Genomic DNA, 23853 nt, shown 5'->3' with positions numbered 1-23853 from the left:
CTTTCAGAGAGCCCTTTAGCAGCATAGTCTGTACCTCTGAATGCAGAGCAAGGTCTATCATCGTTTCTGGGGGATAAAAGGACCATATCCTCGGAGCTGGAATGGGTGGAGGGGGGGAGCTGGTGAAAGGGAGGCGGTAACCAAAATGAAGAGCATTCACTATTCACCACTACTCTATGAAATTGCCACCTCATCAATTTCTCTATTAAGCATCTCCCCACTGGTGTTGGCTGAGTGGAGGAAATGCCAGCCCTAGCGTGTCCGAGGGCCTAACCTACCTATCCCTCTACGATTCTGTTTCCGAGCTCTTCACTGTCTAAATGGCTGACCAGAATCAGTAAAGTTCCGCAACATCAATGGTGCAGCTCTGAGGTCACTTATTTGACTCTGGTCTAGGAAATAGTTTAGAAGTTTGTTTAGGAGGGGGAGGTGACCCAGAACGTTTATTTGAGGAGGAAGGTTGTGGCCTCCTAAACGTTACCGCTCTGTGGAGAGACGAATCTTGATTCAATTTTCTCCACTTCTCTGCTGTCAGCTCTACCTGCTCCAAGGGAAACAAGGAAGATCCTTTAATGATGAATTTTAAAGGTTCCAGTACCTCTCTCTGTTCCTTTACCTCGCATATTTGGAGGCCACTGAGTCTCATTTCTTCAGAATGCAGTTGGCCCACTGGTTAGCCATCTGGTGAACCAGAAATTCTACCAATTTTGCCCCAGACAGAGAGAGATCCATCAACTGCCTCTTCTGTGGTCAAGAGGTTTTCATTTGAGGCTAAATATCCAACTGTACCTAACCAGTGGTCTAGCTAGGATGCTGCATGAAGAATCGATATGGCTGTGTCCTCCATATTTGAGGCCTCTGAGGCTGTGAACATGATGTGTTGAGTTCCCAGCCTTTCTGCAGACATAGACGGGGGCAGAGTGATGACCTCCGGGTCCAGAGGCAGAGGGATGAGAGTCCTGCGTTACATAATAACGCTTCTGTCTCAAAAAGGCTGGCGGCAAGATCTTAGAAGACCAGCCTGCCTTTGGAGAATCATTAAGAGCTAAAATCTGCATACAGACCTTGTTGAATGCCTCCATAAGTAGCTAGGACCAAGGAAGTTCCAACCATTGCCTCAAACATGGGGAGTATAGCACAATCAATCTATTACAGCCTTTCTGCCTTTAATTGTAGATCAGGGGCTTCGCCAAGACCATTAACCTTCCTAATTAAGGCCGGGAGCGGCAAAAAGGACAACTCGTACTTTGCCTCCTCGGATTCGGTCCCATTCAGACCAATCGCTTGAGGTAACCGTCCAACTGAATCAGAGGTATCACCACCTATGGAGAGTCCACTCCTCTCTGTAGAGGAATCATAGTCTATTTCCATCCTGTCCGGCTACCATACGCGGCAGGTGGTGAAAGGGGTCGGAAGTTAAAATATTGTCTTTGGTCCCCATATCCAGGGAATTATAAGATCTCATGGGTGAAACTTTGCCCTTCACTACAGAACTCCTACTTCCCTACTTCTACTGGTAGCTGGCGAATGAGGAAACTGAATCCTCGACATCTCTCCTACGAGAGAACCTAGGGGAACCAGAAGATCTCTTGGCAGCTGAAGTCTTTGCTCTCCCTTCACTTCAAACCCATCCGAAAGGGCGAAGAAGTTCCTCCTGTTATTCTTGTGTGAGCAATACCTTCAAGAGACTCTGGATCCAAAGTTAGTTGTCTGGGGGAAAAATACAGTGCTTTACTATGGAAAGTTGGCCTTTCTACAACTCGAGACCAACTGGATTAGTGACAGTCTGTAGTTGTCAACATAAGAAATGCACCGTCTATGCATTTAATGACGAGGATCTAGTGAAAAGGATTTCATTCGTGACCACCTCCGAGGATCATGTTGTTGCAAACTGTATGGATCCAATAATACAGGAAAGACCTGAAGCCCCGAAGACCAAGAGCCTTGAATCCAATGAGGATTGGGTAATGCTTGAGACTACTGGGCCTCATAGTCCTCCTGAGATCCCTTCATCAGAGATTGAGAGTACTTAGAGGAATGAATAGTAATTTGTATTGAAGTAGTTTCCTCCCTTTCAGAAAAAGTAATTAAACTGGGTTAACGGCACCTGGCCGTCACTCGCTTGCATATGTCTTTATTAACTATAACCTGTCTCCCTGCGATTGAAATAGGAGAGCATACATAGCTAGTTTGCTATGCACCAAAGTGAGAGCTTCAAAAGAGTGCGCCTGTCATCATTGATAGCTTTGCAATCATCGGGAGTGTGGATGTAATCACAATCACACATTCAAGAGACATAAGGAAATCTCTCCTCTTGGGGAGTGGGCTAAAGTAGGATTGCGTGGATCCATGGGATTGTGCGAAGATCTTTCACTTTGCGAGCTAGTGTGGGAGCAACCTGTTGTTATGCAGGTATATCAGGAGCGTGCTGAGCACAGACAAGGTATGGCGAGGCAGGATTCTTCAATCTAGTAGGAGAAGGGTGCGCACGAGAAGCAGCACGTTCATAAGTAAACAATGAACCAAGAGTCAAAACCCTCTGCATGCCCTGAGACAAGATGCTAGAGGGTGCCTGCATTAGCAGTGGAGGACACACGCCGCTCTGAAGACCTGCGAGTCAGCGTGCTCATCGTAAAAAGAGGAAATATGGTATCTCTACAGGGAAGAACTTGTTTCTCCAGATACTGACTCCTTGGTAGAACTTGTAGGGGGATTGGACAATCAGGGATCAATGACAATTTAGTGTACCGGCAAAGGCCACCGGCTGGTAATTACCGGCTACTGTACTGCCAATACCTCGTTATAAGTTTTAACTGCTGAGTTCAAGCTGCGCTTGAATCAATCTCCCATTAAAGGATTAAGATTTATAAATTTTTTCGTGTAAGAACGACTGGTATACAATAAATTTCAAAACTCTCATTATACAGTATGTAATGACTTATTTTTTTCCTGTAAAAATATAGCTTGATGATGACTGACTGAATGTAGCATCTCCAAATATCTTCATTATATATTTCATATGATTACTAGGTAATATTAAACATAACTTGAACAATATCTGCCATTTGCCTTCCTTATATACAGTATTCAATACCTGTTAATATAACTACATGATTAAAGCTATGAAATAATGTTTTTAAGTCTTTAAGTAAATAGCAACTGTTATGATACTTGTAACCAATTTCTTCTATACTGTACACACTTCGTCATGCTTAACTATGTTCTTACATTTTCCATCTAATTAGCTGCCAATCAAAATATATTATAATAAATGATGAAAAAAAAAAATTCTAAAAATTACACTCAAAACAAGGAAGTAAGGAAAATTACTAATGTATATGTGAAACCTTAAGGATAGATATTTAAACAAAAATTCACAGTTGCTCAAGTAATTATCCTTCTCCAGCATATTATGGTATTCTAGTTTACTTCAACCTATTTCTTTTAGTTGATGATGGCCTCCCTTCTTATGTGCCCGAGATATTTTACTTGATGTTTTTCCATATACAGGCATTGTCATTCTTCACCTATTATCTATCTAGTTTCCCTATAATTCTCCTTATTAAATGAAGTACATCCCTTAATATCCTCTCTTGGTAGAGAGTATGTATGGTTGTTATAAAATTTATTGGTTTCATTCATAAAAAGGAAACAATGTCATTCTTAATATTTAATATATAATATTGTGATCTAACAGAATTCTTTTCTTGCTACACAACAAACAATTATATTCATGCCCATTCATCATCAATACTATCTTTTGAGTCTATGGAAATATTAAAGTGAGTAAGTAAATGTTTGAGAGTTGTATCTTCAACCAAGTAGCCAGTTTCAACTTTCCAGACATGAATCAACGATATTTGCCAGTGGTGTGGATTTACATGATTAAATGCTTCTTGTGTGGCATTGTGATGCTTTTTGTGCACGGCTAAGAACTATTTGATCTATTTTAAGAATAGGCATGCAGTATATACAAACAGCAATAGAACGCTAATGCTCTATATATGTAAGATAACACAACACAAAAAAAATAAAAATTAAACAGCCTCTTACTAAATCCGACATTTTAGACTTTTGCGATGAAGACTATCAAACATCAAGATAAAATGTTACTTGGTAATACATTTATGAATATTAGGCTTTAGATTTTATGCTAATTCCTAAGAAATTAAACAAAATTCTTAAAAGCTTTATACTGCAATTATTTTGAAAGCCTTGGCTGCTAATAACTGTAAACTTTACCATTTTCTAGTGTATTTGAACTGAGATTTGAATATATAATTTTGACTATAGATTAGGCAGTTGGACCAGTAGTCATTCAATATCTTTATAAAGTAAACCAATAAGATTGGAAACATAACATTTAATTTAAAGCAATACAAGTACTATACAGTATTAAAATGATGATAAAATTCAAAATAAAAATAAACTATTATAGATATACCCAACAAGGGCATCTATATGAACATCTACTCCTAACCCTAAAATTTAAATGACTAATTTACTACGAAGGTGTTATTGCTGCCACTGATAAAAAAATCTCAAACAGAACAACAGAATGTGCTAAACCGGTATTAATTTGTCACAATCAATACAGTAAACACTGGCACAAGGGTTCCTCTAAGATACTATATATTTGTATATGAGGCATGTATACTAGATTCTTAACCTTGTTAAAACAACTTTAACCTCTGTTTTTATAAAAACTTGTAAACCAAGCAGAAATTTAACAGCTTTGTGCACACATGATTTTTGGTGTGTGTACACCAACAAAAAGAGGCATAGCATATATCAAATTGCAATGTAACCACAAGTACAAACTAGAGTACAGTAATGTAGTGCAGCTTTAGGGTCTGACAAGCTCTAAAAATGACTAAACCATTGCCAAGAAAATAAACTGACAATGCTTTCACACCATAAAATGTTCGGTGTTAATTTTAACACCGGCCCCCTAGTCATACACAGTACTTTTAATTAATTTCATATTGTTCATAGAATCTAAATTTTAAAAGATATTTCTACTGATATATAGTTTAATTTCCTTTAATATGCATTGAAATACTGTACAGTACATTTTAAAGGAAAATAAAAATATACATGACTTATTGCATAGCCAAAAAACATTTCATAATTTCATTGCCCATTCATATTGTTGATAAAATATATACTGTATCTGAGGGAAAAATTTTCATTAATTAATAAGTTTAGCTAAATATTACCTGGTACATATTGGAAATACTGTACTGTATAACATGGTAAGTCAGATACATCGCATTCAGCCAAACATCAACTAACTGCCAAGTACAGCATCTCAAAGTGTAATCCATTAAGATGACCAATAAACATTTCTACTTTGCAATACCTAATTCTATACACACTCATAGTTTATAGGGTCTGACATTCTGGAAAACATTTTCAATTTCAATGATGAATTTACTCTTCTGTACGTACTTTCATATAATGTTTCAAGAGATGGAAAGATTCTGCATATGTTCATTATCATCATAGTTTTGGGAAACAAAATATATTTAAACAATTATGTTTTCTGGTGAAATGCCTGTAGTTTTCTTCATCTCAGAAGGTTAACATTTTAACTTGATATCAATCATCTTACACTCAATGGCCTCTTAATTACAATCAATATTTAGAACCCATGAAAACCATTTTAATACATTTTTAGTTGAAAGGTAATGAAGTGAAATCTAAGATGGGTATAAGTTTCTCTGTGATTAAGACAATGAATACAGTATTTGGCCATAAACTTTTTTTTTCTAAATATACCGTACAGTATATGGCCATGAGGTCTTGGTATAAATGGGAATGAGCTTTACACTTAAATGAAGACTTGACTTAGTTCCGATACACAAGCACCATTGCTAACATTTCAATGTTACAATTCTACAGTCATTTGGTTATAGCCATGAATTACAAATTTCTACTGAAATTCATTAAAGAGATCCAGAGCATGTATAATTACCATACCTGTAGTACAAAAGATACCTCTATTCTTGTGCCTTTGACCTTTTATTGCCTCCAATTCTTGAAACAGGTATTCTTTATACTGTAACATTTGAAGAATCTAAGGTTTGGTAAGGTAACATTATTTATAATTTTGTTAACCAGAAAACAGAATAAGCACTCAATCACTAAAACTCAATATTCTTCACATTAAAATTGCTTGTTCATTACTTAGATGGTAATGTACTTACATCATCACACTAACATAGTAAATAAAATAGCACTGCAGTAATGCACTTTGGAAGAAATGCAAAATACGTTTAGCAGAGGATTATATTTCTTAACACTTTACTGTAAGTATAAAATATATATGACTTCTAAAATAAAAAAAGGAGCCTTTGTATATCAACAGACCAGGCCTTCAATGCGCATAGAAAAGGTAATTTCCCTTCCCGATATACAAGCACTAGTCCATAGACATGGACATCATACTACAAAACCCTTGACTAATAAGAGCACGGGTATACTGTATTGGTACGATGAATTAACACTGTAATCACTCACTGGCTTTTGCTCCGCCATGACTCTTTGCTCTCAATTTAATATTATTTCCATGCTTTTCTGTTCTGACAAGTGGTACATACTGCATTGCGCTACATGCATGAACTAATATATTGGCGTCATTTTAATTGCCTAATTAATCACTAGTTCAACTGGTTTTTGTTCCGCTGTGACTCGTTTCGCTTGAAATTCAACATTATTTCACTTCTGCTCTGTTCTGGCAAGTGGTACGTGGATATGCTGTGCACGCCATTTACGTGGGTATTTTGACATTACTTTATCTAATCAATAACTTCATTTGATTGCTTTTTGCTCCACCATGGCTTGCTTTGCTTGCAATTTGACATTATCTGACTGCTCCTAGGTTCTAGCAAGTGGTAAATACGTGTGCTTTGCACACAAGCTGCATGGGCGAATATTTCGACATTATTCTAATTAGCTAAATATCTCGGTTAAATATTATATACATTAACATAAACAAATATATCTGTACTTACTGTACATTATTCAAAGTGGCCGAAGTCAGAACAGACTGGCTGTATCACATTCTTCATCTTTCCAATGGTCAACTTCTCTTTTTCTGGCAAACAGGATGGCACAGGACTTTGTGGGTTAGCACAAGGTTGAATAGACAGGGAATTACGGGGTGCCAATCACGTTTTTATGAATATCATATGCAATCTTTCTTTGGCATGAACAGTCTGTACAAAGCCAAAAGAACGAGTCCTTGCTCCTGTGAGTTGATCCTCCATCGTAAGAATACCGCATTTAATCATTAGAACACTTTCTACAATGGACAGAAAAGTCACCATGCAGTCTTTTCTTGAATAAATATAAAATAAAGTCCCTTTGAAGGGTAAAGATTAAAATACTAATATTTCCAATTTAAATATCTTTAACATTACAAAATATGAAAAAAATTTTAATCTCTGTTAAGAAACCAATACCTTTACACTCTAATATGTCTAAAATACTAGTGAGGGAGTGAAGAAGCATGTAATCAAAACTATTGATATACATAATCATATTTGACTATTTACTCAAGTGTAAATTGATGTAATATTCCTAACTGATAGAAAATTCTAAGGAAATGGTAAATTGTTTTTATTATAGTGCACTGATATAATCAATAATGAATTTACAATTTGGAAGTCAAAACCTGTTAAACTTTCTAGCAATTTCATGCATGTGTTTGAATATGGAAGCTACATGGATATAATAAGACTACAGTATTGTAACAGACTACATAAGTACCTACAGCATATCAGTGACAGTGACCACAAAGCATTATAGCCTTTCATACTTCTATTACTGGTGCATGCATTGTAGGTTAAACAGACTGCGATGTGCTGGTCAACTTCACATTCTCCTCCTACTAATGGGTTGCTATAACTCTATTTTCTTAAAGTCGCCATAATAATTATGGAAATTATCCAGTGAACAAAGGAAATGGTTGTAAATACAGTATTTCATAAAACTGAAGCTATTAAAATTAGTAAACACCAAATAAAGATACATTACAGGGTGTCACAAGTTTTATAAACATAGGAATAGTCATAGCACCTACACTATTTGTATAATGTAAATTGCCAGAATTGATTTGGCCTTATTGTGACCATATTTGCCACTCTTTATAATGTGATGCCCTTAGTCACCTATTCAGTTTGGATGTTTCCTTATAGAAATCTATCATAATATGTTAGAGAATGCTTTTTATAGTTATGTTATTATTTATTTCTGAATAAGCACCTCATATAATGAACTTGATTTTCAAGAAAAAGTCTGTATCATAATGAAACAGGTTGCCAAAGACTGCAAATGACTAATAATTGAATGTATCACACTAAATACAAAAACACACATGGGAAAAAAATGGGCTTATCACTCCCATCATCTACATACCTCAAAAGCATCAACACAGTTCCAAGAGGTCTTCCTCAATGTTATCTATTCAAAGCATACTTGATCTTCAGGGTTAACAATGAATAATCATTTGAAATAGAAAGACTAAGCATGGATAGCTCAACTATTCCATGTAAATACAGTAAGTTTTATAATACAGTTTTTAAAAGAACTAAATTCATTCCATTCCTGAAAAGTTAATGGTGAAAAGTCTCTATAAACAATAGCTTATCAAAATGAGGTAGAGGATATTTCTTTATTTATTTCTGTCTTGAAAGTATATCAAGAGCTCATAATATACTAAAGAAAATGCCAATGAAAATTTAAAAGATGAAAAAGAAATGTATAACTAAAAGAATTGAAAGATGAAAGCATTGACACTGCAAACCTGACAAGGTAAAGACTGACTCCCTTGGTGCAGCAAGTTTTGCTTCTTCAATTGATGATACTATACTATAGGCATCTGTGAGTAATATTGAAAGCCACTTAAAAGAATGCAACAATCTTCAGACATTCATAGCTTCTGCAACTGTAAACTTATGACACAAACCTAACAATGAGAATTTTCTATTTGCTAAACATACTCAAATGCAGAAAGAGATATTGCAATCTTAATACCAACAGTAATTAAGAACAAATAGAAACCAAGATTTATAGTTAAGCATGGTCCTATAAAATTATCTTCTGTAATACTATAATATCCACCTAAAATTGGTTCTAATGAAATTCATTACTTTGTAAAACTGCAATTTTAAAACTAAAACAGAAAAACTTAAATTTCTTACTTTTTTAGTATAGTATTTCACACCACAACTAATATTTTTCTACATTAAGAGAAAACAAATTCATAAAAATGAACACTTTAAAAGCCTTACTCATATTCTCAAAATATTGCTGAAAAATATGAATTTTTCAAGTCTCATGACTGATTTATGTTGCAGTACAAAAGCATGTGTATAAAGGTGAGAACATCAATTGTGATACTATTAAATAGGGCCAATTTTGATTTTTGTGCATGAACAATGGTGAATCATATAAAAAAAGGGATTTAGACAAAGGAAATAACTATTTTTGAGAAGGCTCTGTGTGGTACCCAAGGGCTTTCCTGTAAAGCCTAGACCAGGTAATCCAATACAACATGACATACCAATGAGATATTGTCTTTCCTGCCCTAGGGACAGTGCCTTGACATGCAAGGCATGAACTTGGTGTTTATATGAGAAAACCATGGGTTCAGGCTCTATAGAACCTGTCAAAACACCTCCAATGTATAATTTTTCTGCTAACTGACGACATATCAACTGAGAACCATTACTAACACTAAAAACAATGTTTACTGGTGCATTTGTTTCTTGCCAGGCACCCATCTTTTTACTCCAGGAGAATGTCTAAGTTATGGCCCCTTCCCTTCATAAGCCTAGGGAGGCAGGAGGGTCTTGGGAACCACATAGCACCACCCCAAATATAGGTTTTCCCTTTATCGAAACCCTTTCTTTGGGGTTCTGCTGCTGTATGGTTACCAAGGAACAACACCATAATATAAAACAATGAACACTTTTGCACCACAAGAGTTATATCACTTATAACCAAGTAAACATACAATTCATGCTTACAGTACATGTGTGAAATGAAAAGGCTAGAAAGCCAATAATTCATCTCATGAGAAGTAATCCCTAGAAATGAAGCTAGATGGCCATGATGCTACCTCAATTAAGGAACCCCACTGATAGTCCCCCTCTTTTACTCAATTTCCTCCTGTAGATATCTCAACTGAGTTAAATCCCATGAAAGCATGTATACTGCTAAAATTTTATTCTGGTAGTGCCTTACAAACACTAATGCCTAGACCAACCCATAAAGCTCTGGTTGTCCTGAAATTGAATATTGAAAAAAATGTCAGAAGCAATTTTTCTCACAAAGTGGGTTTTAGGTATATATGGAAGAATTAGCTTTATAAATGAAGGTCATGAGAACATGAATAGCCCCTTCAGAAAGGGACTTACTGGTGTGGGTATTTTAAAATAAACTACTTCCAACACCAGATTAGGCTGTAATGATATAAGATATAAAGAGGGTCCCATCTTACAAGGTTTTAAAGGGCACTCATGAATGGCAGAGGCAAGGGACAGTGACTACACCCTACCTAGCAGAACAATGCCCTAGAGACTGACCATATATACATATGATCAGAACCCAAGGCCCCCCACCCAAGCTAGGACCAGGGAGGGTCAGGCAATGGCTGCTAATGACTCAGCAGGTAGATATCTAGGCTCCTCCAAACTCTGTGCCCTTATCTCACAAGGATGGTGAAATTGTAGATGCTACAAAAAACTATCGAGCTTGAGCGGGACTTGAACCCCAGTCTGGCAGATCACCAGGCAGGGATGTTTCCAATAGGCTTTTCACTTTTGGCCAACCGGTGTCAGAGTCAGGAGACAGGCCAGAGTGAGAGAGAAGAACGTCTGTTCTCTGTGGAATGTTGCACGCTCACTGACTCCTGCCCCCGAGCATAAGGCTATTAATAATATAAGATTCTGAAGTAGCTCTCTTAAAGTACTAAAAGATTTACTGTATCTGATTTGGCCAAAAAATAACCATTCTATTGAGTGACCAGGACGTTGAAGGAGTTGATAATGATGGTTGTTGCAAAGCAAATGACCGAGTAACATTGTGGAACAAGTCTAAATCTAAATCCACTACAACACTGAAAGAGCCTAACAGGTGGACCAGGGTGAGAAACAATTCCTTTGAACAAGATCCTCCTTTCGAGAGACAACAGATTGCTGTTTGGCTGTCAATGATAACTGATGTTTGCGTTCCTTCCTAAACTGAACTTCTTTAATAATTAGAGGAGCAAGACTGGTAAAAGGTGTTCCACCTAGAGAAAAGATCACCCCTATACTAATTGATTTACACTGACTGACGATTAAAGCGAGAATTGAATCTAAAATATGTACAATAACTCACTAAGTTATCAGAACCAGTCATTCAAAATACTTAAGAGAAATTGCTACATGTTGCAAAGCCAACAAATCGTGTTGACACGAGAATAGTTACAGATGGTTTCAAACTATTGGAACCTAGATATATGTCTACTGTAGGCTCCAGAGCCTTTAAATATGCGGCCCCGAGACTATACAATAAGCTCCCACGAGACATCCAAATGATTGAAGACATTAAGGCTTTCAAGAGAAAACAGAAGACTCTCTTATTCCATGAGTCGTATAACATTCACGATTCCACAGTAAATAAGCAATACGTGATATGAAACGTTGAATACTCTGAACGAACAAGATATAACGACAGTGGAGGTCCTGTAGAGAGTGGGGTTCCCTGCTGTATGGGACCGGAAAAGCAGCTGTTAAAGTAAGTAAATAAGTAATGTAAGAAATGCCACCATCAGCTCCAATACATTTATACGAAATGCTGCGAACTGAGAGACGAACACATAAGTCTATAGGTCTCCTTTGTATGATCTTCTCAACCTGACTTTGCTGCATCTTGTATCTGTGTGAAGGATCATGAATATCGAGGAAGGGTCAACATGACCAACTTGAAGAACAAGCCTTTAGTGAGGTCCATGGTCTGAGACTCCTTTGGCAGCTGAATGTTAACTTGGCCTTGTATGCATTTTGACATGTACCAGTGAAGACTTAAAACTATTACAAGATTCTCTCTGGACTGGATCTAGTCTTGATTATGCAGAGTTGATCAGATATCCAAGATCCTGAACAACTTGGATAACAAGATTTGTGTATACATGGTTTAAATCTCTCATCTCTGCTCAGATTAGCCAGGGCTTTAGCTATAAAGAACTTTTATAGCAGAAGGGGTTGGATATCCACGACTGACCCAGATCATTAAGACTATGCTCTATCCTCATAGAAAAAACATAGAGCAATAGAAGCGCCCCTCGGCCTGAAGGTATTCATTGTCGAGGTCCTTTGCCTTTGCCAAACAAGCCACAACCCTGACCTCCCTCTGTCTGCTTCCTAACGTCCCTCACCCTCTAGTAAAATCCAAAAGTACTTGGGGTTCAAGTCACTAACCAAGATGATGTTTGTTACTGCTTTCTACTATCTTGAAGGAATTTACTAGTAGACTGGAAGGGCCTAGGTTGAGCCTGTAATACTGGTCCCTTTACAGGCTGCTTCAGATACTGCAGCTACTTTCTAATGCAGGAGTGCCCCTTATTACTGAACACACCTCCTTCATTTTAGTGAGGGTTGAAAAAACTTTCCTCTACTTCTCTGGAAGCAAAGTGTTAACAGCTAACATATTCACTTTAGCTTTAACCACCATGGATTGTGGGAAGAAGTGCTTATAGAGCTTTACCATGCAGAAACTCCTGAACTTCACCGTTTTCTAAATCACAAGACATCAATATATGACTTCTTGCCTCAATTCTTTCCTTGAGGTAGTTCTGGAACAAGTCATATGTAGGTTTTCACAATAACTTTGCCATAGCTGAGTGGGCAGTCTGAGATCTAACAGCAGCTATAATTTCTAGAGAGGATTAAAAAAAAAAAAGTCTAACCAGATTATTGACCTATGCCACCCTAATTACCTCTGGAATTGAGGGAAAACTATCCCAATGGTAATGTGTGCTTATATGAACACCTAATTCATTTAGTAAAAAGACCATGAGTCCTTTGAAAACCCTAACATAAACTCCTAAAAAGAGATTAATTCTCTAGGGAGTATAAAATCACCTTTAGGCAATGTATCCCTCAATGACTCCAGATCCATCCTGATTATTTTACTGTTTGAAAGTTAGAATTGTAAATAATGTAATGTGACAGTATACATTATCAAAACAGAGACTGAAACAGCAGATTATACTTACACCTAATCTTGATTAATATAACACCCAGCACTAAATATTAGGTATCAATAAATTCAGAAAATAATTACCGAGTAATTGAACTGTACTTAACTTGAAAGCTGAGACTACAAAAAAAAATGTCTTTTCTGAGCATCAACCAGTGAAGAGATAGTTGGTGGGGGAGAAACTATCGCCCCGGAGAACTTTGATCATCATTCTTAGTAATGGTTCTCGGTTAAGAGAATAATTCAGCACTTGGGTTTCCCTTATACATAATGATTCAATGACTGCTCATTGATACACTGGCCCTAGGGCAGGGAAGACTAAATTTCATTGGTATATTATGTTGCATATGATTCCCTGTTCTAGCCTTTACAGGAAAGACCTTGGGAACTGAATAGTGGTCTAACATGAATTCATTTCCTTAAAAAAATCTGAATCTAGAGATTCTTAAGGATTTCAAAGTAAACTATGATTCTTGGAAGCTGCTCTATAACTACAAAATCATTACTGTGACAATTCCCTATTTCAAATCTTAGTTTCTTAATATTACAGATCCCTTTTAGGGTGGAGATTCCACAAGTGCATTTGTCTATCCTAATATTTCCTGCGAAATATTGGAATTTTCCACAGCCCTTACAAAATGCTAAAAGAATTCACTTACAATTGCTTCAAAACTGTCCCTTTCATGAAATATCTTGATAGTTATTGCAATAAGAGAATGCTGCAATTCAAATTACTAAAAATATATGGTATTTCAAAGAGCTACACAATCATAAAACATATATACTTAAGCTTACAAGTATTAGAACACAAGAAATTACCTATTTAGCATCAACTATGCTGTTTTTAATTCACCGCATTTCAGAAGTTGTATCCATTGATGTGGAATCTTCAGATGAAGAAGAAAATGTACGTGTTGGGCCTTCAGATGATGTGGAGGAATCTGATATGTCCATGCTTAAACGTAACTGAAATTCTTCCAAAGTAGAAGTTCTATTGCTCCCTCTATGAGATTGCGTGCGTGAAACTTCACGTGTACGTAGCCTGAGAATATATTTAAGAAATTTCAGTAGGTTTGTATAAAAATTCTTTAAGCTCAATTGCTACAGTTGAGATAAAAAGTTTCACAATACTAATTTTTCAGATAATATACCAAAACCGTGCAAGATAAATGTAGTCTTAACTTTCATACGGCAGGAAAGGGAGTATCGCTTAAAATGAGCATTGCTGGGAACACTGTAGAGTTCTTTGTATTGTTCCTTTGGCTTCAGCAGCAGTACTTTATGCCATTTCACTTTTCAACCATTCCCTATGGTCTCATATCACTTAGTTAACTACAGTAGATTCTTTAATTCAACTATCTTCAATTTTCATTTCTCATTCTTGTATAAATCCTTTAGGCGAGTTTTATGAGTCAAGCAATGCGACTCCAAAAGGCTGGCCTAAATAATATAATTTGAGTTACAAATAGAAAAGATATTACAGTATATATTTAAATCTTAATTAGATGAACTGAAAATGTTGATTGTAAATTTTTCCTTATCAAAATATGCAAAAAAAATAAGTTTTGAAAAGCTTTTTATCTGTAGTTGATTGTAATTTTTTCTGCCTTAAATTTTGTCCTATGGTTGGTCATAATCTGTCATTGGTTCACACAAATATGACCAATGTGAATATAAAATAAAATTACTTCTATGCGACATTCTTTGTGAAAGGAACACTGCCAAATATGTACAGTGGGTTTAATCTATTTCAATTTGCTGCTATATAATGTTGGGAAACTGATTATTGCTGTGCACAGTATAACACACATTTTCAAGTGGGTCATTTGTATTTTTCCTAACTATATAAACCTGCATCCTGTAATAGGAGTATAACTTTAGCAAATCTGGAACAGCCATTAAAATTTAAGGAAGTAGTTATAACTACTGACAGGTGATGAGGAAGCCTTACCCACCCATAAGCCAATAAGCCTAGCAATTTTGACCTTCAAGCCTAAACTGCTGCAGCCCCAAGAGAGGGGAAAGAAAGAACGGTAAAATTCCAGCTATTTTATCTTTTATTCTAGGCTCATGTCAAAACTGCTATCTTAGATGAGGTGCTTCTTGTCCCGTGAGGGCTATGTGAGCTAGTGAGCTACTCAACTTGAGTAGCTGCCATAGGCCCCAGGATATAGCTATCCAAAGACTTGTGGGTATACTTCTGTAGGTAATGAGAGGTAAAAATTGTCAGGTTTATCTAGAATTCTGCCTTTGATACTCAAGCCACAAACAGGTTTTCCCTGAATGTTAGAATGGAGCCGATATCACTGAATTTATGAGCCCTTGTCTGAGATGGATATTCAAGCCTCTTGCTGGTTGAATGATAGGCACTTACACCTGATGGTTTCACAAAGCCAAAACAAAGTTCTTGGATATCTTTCTCTTGATCTTGCTGTTGCTAATGAAGAGTCTTTGGTGTTCAAGCCTGAACCTCGGAGCCATCGTAAAATAGGCAACACAGAGCCTCATAGGAAAGAAGAAAGTCTTCTGGATTTCCTCTGGATGCCTCCTTGAGAGAAGAGATGGAAGAAGACTCAAGCCTGATACTGTGGACTGCTGGGTTTGGGTCTTGGCCACGAACTCAAGAACAAAAGTAAAGTAAATCTCCTTCCATGCTTCAGATTGACTTGTGATATATGAGAAGCTGTGAAGCATACATACTCTCTTAGCCAAAGCTTAGCAAGCAAAAACAGTATTAAGTACTGAATCTCTCGCTGATGCCTGTCTCAAAGGCTAGTACTGAATACACGAAAGAGACTTGAGAATAGAGGTCACATCCCTGTTCGAAAGGCTTGAGATCCCAGGGTGGGGAAGACTGATCGGAGCTCCGCATGAGCATAAACAGTTACCAAGAAGAGGAAAGGTCTAAGCCCTTCTGTATGAAGATATGGCTCAAGGCTGAGTGATAGCCTTTCACCGCAGAGACTGAGAGGAGGTTCTCTTGATGAAGGAAACTTAGAAAGTACGTAGAAATAAAATTCTCCATGTAATAACATTGACATTTGGCCTGAAAATAGATACTGTACAGTATCATTTTGTTTGTTTCATAAAGAGAAAATGTTTTTCTCTATCTCTCTTATTTTCTATATTTCAAATATCTTTAAAAGTAGCATATGATAAGAAAAAGAAATACAGTAGGGTCCCTAATTATACAAGAATCTAGTTGATCCAAGGCCTTACATAAAATGGAAATCACATATTTCGAAACACATCCATCTACCAACACACTTCCCCCAATTTTGGGAGGTAGCCGATATAAAAAAGAACCAAAGGGGACTTTTCTTCTCTTCGCTCCTCCCAGGTTATCGGCAACAAATGAAGCTTCATAGAAATCCCAAACAGACAAATATAATACTCAATTTGGGAGCATGGATCTCCAAAACGCCTGACATCTTCACAAACAAAATAACACAGAGCTACGAAAAACACGTCCAAACGTTCACGGGTGCTAACAAGGAATGATAGGAGAAGGATAGGTGGTGGTGGTGGTGGTGGTGGTGGTGGTGGTGGTGGTGGTGGTGGTGGTGGTGGTGGTGGGGGGGGGGGGGGGGGCAGTAGCTGTAGTGAACGACATCTTGTAGTAACGGGGATTTTTGAGGAGGGAGAAGTCTAATTGGAAAGGGATCTCTGTTAGTGGTTACACTTGCCCCAGTTTTAATACAGACACCCTTTAGGGGTGAGCGAGCTGGATATATTCCTAGCATTCCATGCAACTTTTTTCTCTGGTATATTTAGCAGTATTTATACCTTTGAAATGGTGCTTTAAGGAGCATTTCACGGAGCGACACAGGTTGAGCCCAGAAAAGGAATTTTTGCAAATAAATGCTACACTAGGGTGGGCTAACTCCTAACCTAAAAAGTCACTGCCTCTTGCCATGAGCGGGTGCCCAAGCTGATGATTAACACAGTAAATACTGCCTAATATTGTTTTAATTTGGTTTCTACAACAGTTTATAATCATATGTATAGTGTATAGTACATGTACACTAAGTACTGGATACAGTAAGGTTACAGTACAGTACAGTAATCCCTCACATATCAGGGTTAATGGGGACCTGAACCAACCGTGATAGGTGAAAAACCGCGAAGTTGGTTCACCCCTATTTTTTTAATACAGTGATACCTCTACATACGATCTTAATTCGTTCCAGAAACTGCTTCGTATGTTAAAACAATCGTATGTTGGAGCAAATATTCCCATAAGAATACACAGTAATATGTTTAATTCGTTCCTCAGCCTAAAAACCCATAATAACTCCTAATAAATGGCTACATATAATTACACATAACATTAATACAATACAGTAAAATAATTATCTAAAAAAAAGAATAATAATAAAGAAATAATAAATAAAAAAGGGATTTTTATGTAACACTTTACCTTAGCGACAGGCCAGCGCAGGTGTAGGAACTGCTACGCAGGAGGAGATGGAAGATCAGCGAGGAGGTAGGGACGGCGACTTTGTACAATAACGTGTACGATAACTTACACTAACTTACACTACGTGAACTTTAACTTAACTTAGCTTATTTTTTTTTTTCATTTTTATAATTTTATATTTTTTTTTACATTTTTTTTCTTTTCTTATTTTTAATTTTCATCACTTTCACTCGATTCGGTCTTCCTTTTCTTTGCTTCACTTTCTTTCTTTTCATCATGATCACTAGACCGTTTTAGAGATTTTTTAAAGAAACTATCGAGTGAAAGTTGCTTGGTACGGCTTTTGAGCATTTTTCTGAAATGAGTTAAGCAAACATCATCGAACTGCGCAACAACACGGCAAACCTGAAGTTTCTGGGGGTGATGCTTGTCGATGAAATCAACCACGTGTTGATGATATGCCAACATCTGTTTTATTTCTGCCGTACCTAAGATTTGGCCTACCTCCTCGGTCTCCTCCGACTCACTCAACTGCGCTTGGAACTCATCATGCTGCATGGCTTGCATCTCCTTGAGTTCCTCGGTGGTGAGCTCTTCATGATGCTCATCGACGAGTTCGGTGATGTCATCTTCATCCACCTCCAGACCCATGGACTTGCCAAGGGATACAATCTCTTCAACGCCTTCCTCAGCGGCAAGCAGAGGTTCATTCTCAGGGCCAAAACCTTCGAAATCTCTGGGAGCAACAGCATCAAGCCAAAGCTTCTTCCAAGCTGAATTCAGGGTCCGACAAGTTACTCCCTCCCAAGCCTGATCTATGATCTTTAAGCAGTGCACGATATTAAAGTGGCTCCTCCAAAATTCACGCAAAGTTAAGTTGGTGCTTTGTGTGACATTAAAGCACTGCTTAAATAAGTGCTTGGTGTACAGCTTCTTAAAATTAGAGATGACTTGCTGGTCCATGGGCTGGAGGATAGGGGTGGTATTCGGTGGAAGATACAACACTTTGATGAATTTGTATTCGTCGATGATATCATCTTCGAGTCCGGGGGGGTGGACGGGTTCATTGTCTAAACAAAGCAAGCACTTCAAAGGCAAATTCCTCTCATGAAGGTACTTCTTGACAGCAGGGCCGAAAACTATGTTTACCCATTCCACAAAGATATGCCTAGTAACCCAAGCCTTAGAATTAGAACGCCATAGAACATGTAGCAGGTCTTTATTAATTCTATGTGCTTTAAATGCCCTAGGGTTTTCGGAATGGTAAACTAATAAAGGCTTAATTTTGCAGTCCCCGCTGGCGTTGGCACAAAGCGCAAGAGTCAACCGATCCTTCATTGGCTTATGTCCAGGCATTTTCTTCTCTTCGGCGGTAATGTACGTTTGACTAGGCATCTTTTTCCATAACAGACCGGTTTCATCACAGTTGAACACCTGCTGCTCTACGTAGCCTTCCTCCGCCACGATGCTTTCAAACTTTTTAACAAAGTCTTTAGCAGCCTTGGTGTCCGAACTCGAAGCTTCTCCATGCCGAACAACTGAATGAATCCCGGTCCGTTTCCTAAATTTCTCGAACCAACCTCGAGACGCCTTGAATTCCTCCATCGTAGGATCGGCTGAACTCTCCCCCGCGTCACCCCCAGAGCCCGCCGCCTACAAATCACTGTAGATACCGCTGGCCTTCTCACAAATGATCGTTTCAGTGATCGTATCGCCAACAATCTCCTTGTCCTTGATCCATATTAACAAAAGGCGTTCCATCTCTTCAAGGGTAGGGCTACGACATTTGGAAATAATCGTGATCCCCTTCGAAGGTTTCACTGCTTTAATGGCTGCCTTCTGTTTTATGATCGTCGAGATCATAGACATATTCCGGCCATATTGTTTAGCCAGATCGCTAACACGTACACCTCGCTCATGCTTTTCTATTATTTCTTGCTTTAGTTCTAATGAAAGCATTGACTTCTTCCTTTTCTCACCACTACTACTACTACTTCCTGAACCTAAACTAAGCTTTTTAGGACCCATGATTACGAAACACAGAAAACAACACGTGAAAAAGGAAGATAAAAAACACTGTTAATAACTGAGCGAATAGAGAACAACCACACGATGCGCACGAGATGAGAGGACTGATCAAGGTGACGCTCGATTGGCGTCCCTCCGATGTGCTGCCGTCTAGCGGCGTCAACAACAAACCACGGTTGACGCTTTCAAGAAAATTCCACGCGTACGCGTATTGTTTACTTCGTATGTTGGAGCAACACTTCGGGTGTCGAGACTGAAATTTGGTCGAATTTTACTTCGGATGTTGGAAAATTCGTATGTTAGGACATTCGTATGTAGAGGTTCCACTGTACACACATTTTTTTTTGTACATGTACATGTATATACTGTATAATAACAATAGGTGTATATTAACCCTATAAATGCATATGTTATCATTAGAACATTGAAGAATCATATAAATATATATTGATAATAAAAATTATATACTGTACATAAAATAAAGTACTATGCTGTACTGTATAAATACTGTAATATAAATGCAGTATTTAATACATTACTTTTTTGGGCTCAAGCCATGTCGTCCTGATGGAAGGTTCCTATAAGTAGCTTCCTCCCGTATTACTACAGAGTATCTAGATGGCGCTGTATGTCAAGCTAGCGCGCTATTCCTATAGTTGTAGCCGTCTCGCACGGTGATTTTCCCTGTTGCTCTTTCGTTACGCTTTGGTTTTTTGGATTTATAATGCAATCTCCAGCCTCTTCTGCCTCTGGAAAGTTGAGTATTTGATCTTTACAGTGTATAGATTTTAGCTCCTGCCTCACGGTGAAATTAGATTAATTTTAAGTGTTGGAGCTTCGCCTTCACCGGAGGCGCCATGGGCACTGTCGTTCATAACGCATGTGTTATTTAGTTAGTCTGAACGACTTTCCCAGTTTTAATAGCATGAATATTTACAAAGCTATTCAGTAATAATATGCTAGGAAGTTATATATTATGTCGATTGTATTCTTTAGAGTTTCTGCGATTTAGGTAACGGAGCCTCACCTGCGCTAGGCTTCCTAGCCTACGCGCTTTAGTTTACCTTCATGCATGATATAGAATGATATTCCTAGTTGTAATAGCATTTAAATATGAAGCTATTTAGGCAATTTATACTTGTAAGATATATTGATTGCATATATTTCCTCTTCCTCATCGATCGTATACGAAAGAGTTTCGGCGATTAAGGTAACCGAATCTCGTCTGGCACTAGGCTACTAGCCTAGGGGCTTTAGTATACTTTCATACATGTTCCCTGTTTACCCTCGTGTATCGTTTCATCAATTCAGGCGGAGATAGATATCTCCAGTGGAGATTTAAATGTAATCCCGCCTTCCCTCTCAGTGCAGCCATAGGCTACAACCCTATCTTGGTCTTGCCATTGAGTAGACACTCCGGCTTGACTAGGCTAGTGTTTTCTGTCTCTTTCCCTTGCCGGCAGATAGCCGACTTTGGGTTTTTGACAGAACCTCAGAGTATTCAGTCTTTTGCCGGTGGCCGGCCGGTAGGGTGAGTAGTCACTCCCCTGCCGGCTTTAGCTGCCGGCATAGGAGGCTAGACCTCCCTAGGCCGCACCTGAAGTAGTGGTATGATGCCGCCACCTTCTCCCCTGCGGTCTAGAAGACTAGTCCTGTGCTCGCAAACCCTAGGCTGAAGAATAGACATTCTTCTGCCGCCTAGGATGGCGCCGGCACTGAAACAATGTTTCTCCCATGTTGAGAGGGGGCGGCAAGCCTGCTGCCTCCCCCTTAGCTCTAATTTCGGCAGACCCTAGGTTGAAGAATAGATATTCTTCTGCCGCCTAGGACGGCGCTGATATTGAAACAGAGTTTCTTCATTGTGTGGTAGAGCCGGCAACCCTGCCGCCTCCTTCCACACTTCATACAGGACCCTTTTCCCTACCCCCTCTGTCCTTTAGCGACGGCCTAGCCATCGCAACCCTTTGGCCGTCATCCTACAATCTAACCGCTTGCCGGCAGGTTGTAGGGCTGGCCGGGGCTCCTACATAGCAGCTGTTTAGTCGCTCAGCCTTCCCTTATGGACCCAAGGCTCCGGGAAAAGCTGTGCCGGCTGTGGCTACTGCCAGTGGGGTACCCCTATTCTGTAGAGTGTTCTTCAGTCCTCTCTTGGACTGCCATCCACATACCAGCGGCCGGCAGTGACCGGCAACGGTTTGTGTTTGGATGGAAGCCTGAATGATAAATTTTCCCCTTCCATTTGAACCCTCCTTCTGGAGGAAGGCAGTAAGATTAAGTACTTACACCGTTATTTATTGTTAACAAACACTTAATAAGGTACCCTTCACTCCATGCTTTCTCTCTCTCTGTCAGCTAGTGCCGCCAGGTACTAACCCAGCCAGCAGATGATCAGTTACAATTTACCCACATTATTAAAACCTTGGGAAAAGTCAGTGTTAAGTTACTCTTATCTATCCCTAGAGGTTAGAATCCTTCCCTTGGATTTCCTGAATAGGAAAAATGTTATTTTTATTAGTAAAATAAATTTTTGAATATACTTACCCGATAATCATGTAGCTGTCAACTCCGTTGCCCGACAGAATTCTATGGAGGGATACGCCAGCTATCACAATACTAGAAGGGGGTGTACTTACCAGCGCCACCTGTGGCCAGGTACTCAAGTACTTCTTGTTGACACCTCCTCAATTATTCCTCGGTCCACTGGTTCTCTCTGGGGAGGAAGGGAGGGTCGATTAAATCATGATTATCGGGTAAGTATATTCAAAAATTTATTTTACTAATAAAAATAACATTTTTCAATATTAAACTTACCCGATAATCATGTAGCTGATTCACACCCAGGGAGGTGGGTGAAAACCAGTGTACAAGATTAAAGGATAGCTAAGTATCCCATATTTCATATAACAGTTATCTCAAATAACAATGAAATAATAAGTACCTGGTAAGGAAGTCGAATAGAACCGTTACTCTGCCTCTTTATTTAAAGTTCGTCTTCCTTACTGAGCGCAGCGTTCCTCTTGGAGGCTGAATCAACCCAAAGGTGCCAAAGTACACGGGGTTGCAACCCCTACTAAAGGACCTCTACCAAACCTTTAACCCAGGCGCTTCTCAAGAATGAATAGACCACCCGCCAAATCCAAGGATGCGGAAGGCTTCTTAGCCTACCGTAACAACCATAAAAACAACAATAAAAGTATTCAAGAGAAAGGTTAAAAAAGGTTATGGGATTAAGGGAATGTAGTGGCTGAGCCCTCACCTACTACTGCACTCGCTGCTACGAATGGTCCCAGGGTGTAGCAGTTCTCGTAAAGAGACTGGACATCTTTCAGATAAAATGATGCAAACACTGACTTGCTCCTCCAATAGGTTGCATCCATTATGCTCTGCAGAGAACGGTTTTTATTAAAGGCCATCGAAGTAGCTACGGCTCTTACTCCGTGGGTCCTTACCTTCAGCAATGCAAGGTCTTCCTCCTTTAAGTGAGAATGTGCTTCTCTGATCAGAAGCCTTATATAATACGAAAGCCCATTCTTGGACATGGGTCTCAAAGGTTTCTTGATGGCACACCATAAGGCTTCTGACTGTCCTCGAATAGGTTTAGACCTCTTAAGATAATATTTGAGAGCTCTGACAGGGCAAAGAACTCTCTCTAGTTCGTTACCTACCATGTTGGAGAGGCTAGGTATTTCGAACGATCTAGGCCAAGGACGTGAAGGAAGCTCGTTCTTTGCTAGGAATCCAAGCTGAAAAGAACATGTTGCAGATTCGGTTGTGAAACCAATGTTCTTGCTGAAGGCATGAACCTCACTGACTCTCTTAGCTGTTGCAAGGCAAACGAGAAAAAGAGTCTTGAGGGTAAGGTCCTTGAAGGAAGCTGACTGGAGAGGTTCGAACCTAGATGACATAAGGAACCTTAAGACTACGTCTAGATTCCAGCCTGGAGTGGAAAGACGACGTTCTTTAGACGTCTCAAAAGACTTAAGAATGTCTTGAAGGTCCTTGTTGGAAGACAGGTCCAAACCTCTGTGGCGGAGAACTGAAGCCAACATACTCCTATATCCTTTAATCGTAGGTGCTGAAAGGGATCTCTCATTCCTAAGATGTAGAAGGAAGTCAGCTATTTGGGTCACAGAGGTATTGGTAGAGGATATTGA

The 23853-nt window shown here is 38.7% G+C and overlaps 1 protein-coding gene across 5 annotated transcripts in view; it reads right to left on the bottom strand.

Moving 5' to 3' along the window:
• Nucleotides 1–422: 422 nt before the first annotated feature.
• LOC137657726 (integral membrane protein DGCR2/IDD-like) overlaps nucleotides 423–23853 on the bottom strand; it is a 94001-nt gene continuing 70570 nt past the window's right edge. For 2 of the 5 annotated variants that reach the window (XM_068392172.1, XM_068392174.1), the window contains exon 6: nucleotides 423–14293. In XM_068392172.1, coding sequence (XP_068248273.1) covers nucleotides 14101–14293 — 193 coding nt within the window. In that variant the 3' untranslated portion in view covers nucleotides 423–14100. The other 3 variants (XR_011047192.1, XM_068392173.1, XM_068392175.1) reach the window with 3 other exon arrangements.

This window comes from Palaemon carinicauda, chromosome 18 (assembly GCF_036898095.1).
Source record: "Palaemon carinicauda isolate YSFRI2023 chromosome 18, ASM3689809v2, whole genome shotgun sequence".
Lineage (NCBI taxonomy): Eukaryota > Metazoa > Arthropoda > Malacostraca > Decapoda > Palaemonidae > Palaemon > Palaemon carinicauda.
This window is presented reverse-complemented; position numbering and strand designations above follow the sequence as displayed.